The sequence below is a fragment of the Myotis yumanensis genome, unplaced genomic scaffold (assembly GCF_028538775.1).
Source record: "Myotis yumanensis isolate MYYU_CA2020_CCGP unplaced genomic scaffold, mMyoYum1.0.hap1 SCAF_7, whole genome shotgun sequence".
Taxonomy (NCBI): domain Eukaryota; kingdom Metazoa; phylum Chordata; class Mammalia; order Chiroptera; family Vespertilionidae; genus Myotis; species Myotis yumanensis.
Genome location: NW_027223758.1, coordinates 47,942,564 through 47,950,193, shown reverse-complemented (window position 1 = coordinate 47,950,193; position 7,630 = coordinate 47,942,564). Strand labels below are relative to the sequence as shown.

General features: G+C 46.0%; 1 protein-coding gene across 1 annotated transcript; it reads left to right on the top strand.

Moving 5' to 3' along the window:
* The first annotated feature begins 657 nt into the window (after positions 1–657).
* On the top strand, positions 658–6,553 carry DSEL (dermatan sulfate epimerase like). Its single transcript, XM_070420439.1, has 2 exons — positions 658–874; positions 1,888–6,553. Exon 2 carries the CDS (start codon positions 2,795–2,797, stop codon positions 6,431–6,433), a length of 3,639 nt encoding a protein of 1,212 aa, XP_070276540.1. The 5' UTR covers positions 658–874; positions 1,888–2,794; the 3' UTR covers positions 6,434–6,553.
* The last annotated feature ends 1,077 nt before the right edge of the window (positions 6,554–7,630 follow it).

Below are 7,630 nucleotides of genomic sequence, written 5' to 3'. Positions count from 1 at the left end.
CCCTCGCTCTTCCTAAAGGGTGAAGGCTGACACCCACCGCCTCACCCAGCAGCCCCCGCTTCTCCCATTTGTCCTCAAGCCCAGCGCTTCCTCCATCTTTCTCCCACCCCCCGCCCAAAGCCCTGTTACAGTGGTCCTCGCCCCATAACCAAAGGGACGGCAGGCGGGCGAGAACTTCAGACACTCACACACCCCATGTCCCGGCTGGGAGATCCCCTGGTCCCGGAAGCCCGGCGGCCCCGGCAGCCGGGAAAGCGCGGGCCGCGAGCCCCTCCCGATAGGAGAGCAGAGCGCTCGGCCCCGCCCCGGCCCCGTCGCCGCCCGCCCCTGTCCCGCCCCCAGCCCCGCAGCCCCAGCACCCAGTCCCTCTGGCCCCGCCCCGGCCAGAGGCCCCGCCCATCCCGGCTCGCGTCTCCTCCTCGCTCCCCCCCCGCCCGAGGCCCCGCCCAGGCCCCGCCCCTGTCTGGTCCCGCCCCGCCCCCGGCCCGCGGAGCTGTCTCTCGCCTCCCGGGCCGCGCGGCCGGAGCTGGCACGAAGGAGCGGCGGCGGCTTCGGGCATCGCGGCTTGGGGACGCGGCGCTCCGCTGGACACGGCGTCCCCGAGAGCGCCCTCCGCGCGCGGACCTGCCTCCCGCGGTCCCGGGCGGCCCGGGAACGTCCGGCGTTCCCCGAGGGCAAGCGTGTCCGCGCGGGGCGGGGGACCAGCGCGGGGCTGCAGCCTGTTGGAGCTCGGGGAGCGCGGGGTCCGGGGCTCCGGGGACCCTGCGCGGGGCCGCACGGCCAGGCCTCCTGCGCACCGCAGTTCTCTCCAACTCCCCGCCTCCGCCGCATCGGGGCCCAGCGCCGCCGGAGGACCCTGTCCGGATCTGCGAAGGTAAGTGGACTTGACCATTCAGGGGTCTTCTGTCCCCAAACCACCGGCAGAGTTCGGGGAGCGGGAAGCGCAGGATGGGGGCGGCACGTTCGTAGGAAGCGTATTTAAAAAATGCAACAGGCGGGGCCGAGCAGGAAAACTCCTCGGGTTAACGTTTCCCACGGAGAGGAGACTTGTCCAGGACTGAAACTTGGGTAGGTTCTTCCCATCCGAAGACTCGCAGGGACTCCTTAAGTCTGGGTCTGAGCTCCCTCTGCTGGTTCCTTATGAGGATGGAAAACGAGGCTACAGGTGAGAGGTGGGAGCGGAACTGCCCTTCTTTGCTCCCACACATTGTCATGATTTCTCCTTTGAGGGAAGTGACTGGTCCCTGACAGGGACACCTTCTGATCCCATGAAAGCTAAACCCTCAGACGGAATCTAAAAAGGTCCTTACAACTTTTGCTTTTCATCGCTGAGTCGTTTGTGCCTGGAACAACAAGAATCATAGCAGGACTCACTGGGTAAACTGCATTTGAATAAAAACACTGTATTTCTTTTACATTTTAAATTAAATCTATTGGGGTGACATTGCTTAATAAAACTATATAGGTTTCAAGTGCACAATTCTATGATACATCATTTGTATATTGGCTGTGTGCCCACCACCCAAAGTCAAATCTCCTTCCCTTAGTCACCATACACTAGAACCCCTCTACCCCTCATTACCCCTCACCCCCTTAAAACATTTTAAATGGCTAAAGCCAGCCACAGTTAAAATAAATACCGTCGGCCAAAGTTATATCTTGTAGCTGCTTGTCATCTGCCACTATTCTTTGTTATCCTAATGCGTGCATTTAAAAGTATAATAGTAATAAAAAAGAATCAATTGAATTAACTTAGATTGTATTTAATAACAGATTTATTGTGATTCCGAAATTTCTGTCCAGTACACGAATTGAGATATCAGTTTATATCCACTCCCAGCATACCTGTAGCCTCAGAGAATTTCTTTGTGTTTTTTTTCCTCCCAGAAAGGAATGTCATGAAAAAGGAACAGAAAAGAGCCGTCATTGTTGGTGAAAGGGGAGTTTTCTTTCCCTGCTGGTGGTTACTTCATGATTGGAAGAGATGTACCTAGGTGGCTGAAGAGATTAGATTTTTCTAGCTGTACAGATGAAGCTGATAAAAGAAGACATGAAAATGCTTCCTCTGGGTCATAATAGGCTGATAAGTAAGAAGGCCTGAAAAAGACAGTTTTGAAATGAGGGCAGAAATTTTGAGATTTTTAAAACCAGGTAGGACTTTGGACACTTATTGAGGATGTTTTTCTCCCAAAAACGAAGAAGAAAAAATTCTCAAAGCCAGAAGTGTAAAAAGTTGAGAAGAAAAACAACGGAGTCCACCCCAAGGATTTCAGACTTCGTCACTTTCATTGGGTAGACACACACACAAGGGCATCACTCACGTTTGGTGATTTTATTTCTGGCGATGGTTTCCTATGCTAGGAATGACTTCATTTGGAGTTTGGAGTGCTTTTTTCTTCCTTTTTCTTTTTGTTTTTCTTTTTAAACAATGTGTGTTTTGACACTTCATGTTAAATTTATGCAAAGGAAGTAAATCCTAAAGTCATAATATGTTTGAGTCTGTATATCACTGTTTGCTCTGTGATATGGAAAAACTAGAGGATTTAACATTCCTTGAAGTTTTATTGGAAGCAAAACTGTGTTAGAGACGCAGATATACAGTGTAAGTTTTCTCTTTTTGGCAATCGTATTTGCTTTGAAGGAGCCAACTATCAGCTGGATTTCACAGCATAAGCGATTTATAGTCTTTGTTTTATCAAGGCCTTAAATGGGTGTTTTATACTGAGCAGATGGGAACCACATTGAGCACTCTGTTTGACATGATTGCCTAAGGAAAGGAACTCCCTGATGGATCATGGCGTTAATGTTTACAGGACATTTCTTATTTTTAGCATTAGTGATGTTTGCTTTCTCAACTTTTGAGGAATCTGTAAGCAATTACTCTGACTGGGCAGTTTTTGCAGATGATATAGATCAGTTTAAGACACAGAAAGTGCAAGATTTCAGATCCAACCAAAAGCTGAAAAAAAGTATGCTTCATCCAAGTTTATATTTCGATGCGGGAGAAATCCAAGCAATGAGACAAAAGTCTCGCACAAGCCATTTGCATCTTTTTAGAGCTATCAGAAGTGCAGTGACAGTCATGCTGTCCAACCCAACATACTACCTACCTCCACCCAAGCATGCTGATTTTGCTGCCAAGTGGAATGAAATTTATGGTAACAATCTGCCTCCTTTAGCACTGTACTGTTTGTTATGCCCAGAAGACAAGGTTGCCTTTGAATTTGTCTTGGAATATATGGACAGGATGGTTGGCTACAAAGACTGGCTAGTTGAGAATGCACCAGGGGATGAGGTCCCAGTTGGCCATTCCTTAACAGGCTTTGCCACTGCCTTTGACTTTTTATATAACTTACTAGATGATCATCGAAGACAAAAATACCTGGAGAAAATATGGGTGATTACCGAGGAAATGTATGAATATTCCAAGGTCCGCTCATGGGGCAAACAACTTCTTCATAACCACCAAGCTACTAACATGATAGCACTGCTCACTGGGGCCTTGGTGACCGGGGTAGAAAGAGAATCTAAAGTAAATTTATGGAAACAAGTTGTAGTAGATGTGATGGAAAAGACCATGTTTCTGTTGAATCATATTGTCGATGGTTCTTTGGATGAAGGTGTGGCGTATGGGAGCTACACAGCTAAATCAGTCACACAGTACGTTTTTCTGGCCCAGCGCCATTTTAACATCAACAACTTGGATAATAACTGGTTAAAAATGCACTTTTGGTTCTATTATGCCACCCTTTTACCGGGCTTCCAAAGAACTGTGGGTATAGCAGATTCCAATTATAATTGGTTTTATGGTCCAGAGAGCCAGTTGGTTTTCTTGGATAAGTTCATCTTAAAGAATGGAGCTGGAAATTGGTTAGCTCAGCAAATTAGAAGGCACCGACCTAAAGATGGACCAATGGTCCCCTCCACTGCCCAGAGGTGGAGTACTCTTCACACTGAATACATCTGGTATGATCCCCAGCTCACCCCACAGCCTCCTGCTGAATATGGTACTGCAAAAATGCACACATTCCCTAACTGGGGTGTTGTTACTTATGGGGCTGGGTTGCCAAATACCCAGACCAATACCTTTGTGTCTTTTAAATCTGGGAAACTAGGAGGTCGAGCTGTGTATGACATAGTTCACTTTCAGCCATACTCCTGGATTGATGGGTGGAGAAGCTTTAACCCAGGACATGAGCATCCAGATCAGAACTCATTTACTTTTGCTCCCAATGGGCAAGTATTTGTTTCCGAAGCTCTCTATGGACCCAAGTTGAGCCACCTCAACAATGTATTGGTGTTTGCGCCATCACCCACGAGCCAGTGTAATAAGCCCTGGGAAGGTCAACTGGGAGAATGTGCACAGTGGCTCAAGTGGACCAGTGAGGAGGTTGGTGACGCAGCAGGGGAAATCATTACTGCCTCTCAACATGGGGAAATGATATTTGTGAGTGGGGAGGCAGTGTCTGCTTACTCTTCTGCAATGAAGCTGAAAAGCGTGTATCGTGCTTTGCTTCTCCTAAATTCTCAAACTTTGCTGGTTGTCGATCACATTGAGAAGCAAGATGATTCCCCAATAAAATCTGTCAGTGCCTTCTTTCATAACCTGGATATTGATTTTAAGTACATCCCATATAGGTTTATGAACAAGTATAATGGCGCCATGATGGACGTGTGGGATGCACACTACAAAATGTTTTGGTTTGATCACCATGGCAATAGCCCCGTTGCTAGTATACAGGAAGCAGAGCAAGCTGCTGAATTTAAGAAACGGTGGACCCAGTTTGTTAACGTTACGTTTCAGATGGAATCCACAATCACAAGAATTGCATATGTCTTTCATGGGCCATATGTCAATGTTTCCAGCTGCAGATTTACTGATAATTCCAACTCTGGACTTCAGATTTCTCTCAACGTCAACAATACTGAACATGTTGTCTCCATTGTAACTGACTACTACAACCTGAACGCAAGATTCAATTACCTGGGATTTGGTGGCTTTGCCAATGTGGCTGATCAGGGCCAAATCACCCGATTTGGTTTGGGCTCTCAAGCAATAGTAAGGCCCATAAGACAGGATAAAGTTATTTTCCCCTTTGGATTTAAATTTAATATAGCAATTGGGTTGATTTTGTGCATTAGCTTGTTGATTTTAACTTTTCAGTGGCGGTTTTACCTTTCTTTTAGAAAGTTAATGCGATGGATCCTAATACTTGTTGTTGTCTTGTGGTTTGTCGAGCTCCTGGATGTGTGGAGCACTTGCACTCAGCCCATCTGTGCGAAATGGGCAGGGACGGAGATGGAGGCCAGCACGAAGCCTGTGTCTTCCCAAGGGCACCAGGCTGATCGCCCCGATGTTGTCATTACCTCACTTCCTGGTTCAGGAGCTGAAATTCTCAAACAACTATTTTTCAACAGTAGTGATTTTCTCTACATCAGGGTTCCCACAGCCTACATTGATATCCCTGAGACGGAATTTGAAATCGACTCCTTTGTAGACGCCTGCGAATGGAAGGCATCAGATATCCACAGTGTGCATTTCCGTCTACTCCGAGGCTGGCTGCAGTCTTTAGTCCAAGATACAAAACTGCATTTGCAAAACATCCATCTGCATGAATCCAGCAGGGGTAAACTGGCCCAATATTTTATAGTGAATAAGGACAAGAAAAGAAAATCGAAGAGGAGAGAGTCTTTGTCGGAACAAAGAAGTAGAATGAAAGGCGCCTTTGATAGAGATGCTGAATACATTAGGACTTTGAGGAGACACCTGGTTTACTTCCCGAGCGCACGGCCTGTGCTCAGTCTAAGCAGTGGGAGCTGGACCTTAAAGCTTCATTTTTTTCAGGAAGTTTTGGGATCTTCGCTGAGGGCATTGTATGTAGTAAGGGACCCTCGGGCGTGGATTTACTCAATGCTGTACAGTAGCAAACCAAGTCTTTACTCTCTGAAGAATATACCAGAGCGCTTAGCTAAACTGTTTAAAGTAGAGGGAGGTAAAGGCAGATGTAGCTTTAATTCGGGCTATGCTCTGGAGTATGAATCATTAAGGAAAGAATTAGCAAAACCCAAGTCCAACGCAGTCTCCCTGTTGTCTCATTTGTGGTTGGCACACACAGCAGCAGCCCTGAGAATAAACGCAGATTTGCTACCTACCAGCTACCAGCTGATCAAGTTTGAAGATATTGTGCATTTCCCCCAGAAAACCACTGAAAGGATTTTTGCCTTCCTTGGCATCCCTTTGTCTCCTGCTAGTTTAAACCAAATATTGTTTGCCACTTCCACGAACCTTTTCAATCTTCCCTATGAAGGGGAAATATCACCAAGTAATACTAATGTTTGGAAACAAAACTTGCCTAGAGATAAAATTAAGCAGATTGAAAACATCTGCTGGACACTGATGGACCGTCTAGGATACCCAAAGTTTATGGACTGAGTGCTGCAGGTCAGCAGAAATTTGCACTAATACTTTCCAACCCAATTTGTGGACATGAATTAGAAGAGTTTGTTTATTCTTGTAGTGTGTGTGTGTGTGTGTGTGTGTGTGTGAGAGAGAGAGAGAGAGAGAGAGAGAGAGAGAGAGAAGAGAAGAGAATGTGTGTGTTCAGTTAATTACTTGCACAGAGAGATTGTTTTAAAAATAGACACCATATTTGGTGGAGCACAATTTAATTTTTATGTCACTACTTTCTTGCCTTTGTTTCTGAATTGTTTTCTGCTAAAGTGCTTCCACTACAGAGGTGCAGATGAAGTTCTATTGTGGTCAGGAAATACAGGAAGATTTTTAAAGTTTTTGTCTTAACTCTCTTCATCTACAACTGTGCTGATGTGTCCTGGAACCTCAAAGACTGCTCAAGGCCTTCAGTGGCTGTTTTACCCAAGCATCTCTTGCTTTTAAGATGGACTACAGAGGTTCCTTAGCTTTTTATAAAAGGTCTTCTAACATGTTTATCCTGCACCAGAAAATAAATCCTTTACTGTGTATAATGTTTAGTGATATCACTGGGGAAATGGTGGAAACTTCTGTCTGAACTATAGGGTTCCTTCTATAAAATACAGATGGACATACAGAAGGAATATAGTTTTTTGCAGGTCAGAAACTGACCTAAACAGCCTCCTTAACGTTTTCTCCTTTGAAGTAATGGAATCAGTCTTTGCATAATCTGGGTGCCAAGGGCTGGTGGAGTATTTTGGACCTGCTTGCCTGTGTAAAACTCCTTTCTTTGTATTGCCTCCTTGAAGCCACAGCTGCTAGCATCCCACCACTCCCATCCTGTCCCTTTTGTCACTGTCATGCAGAATCAGTCGCAGTTACTGATGGCTAAACTCCCTGTATTTTCCAGGATTTCCCCCCCCTGGTGATTAATTTTGCATTAAAGCCTAACACAGATTTAGAATAAAACTTCTTTTTGTGGAATTATCACCGTATGACTCAAAGGAAGCTGAGCCACCACGGGCTGCGTGGTTTTTTTTTAGACTAGAAGCAGAGTTGGAAAACTGCCTGACTTGTCTTGCATCCTTTGAATGAGTTTACAGACTGCCAGTGTGGGCAAATGGGAGATGATGTCAGAGGCATCTGTTTCCTTTACCATCTGCATCTTATTAGAAATGTCGTCGTCATCGAATGCGGTTC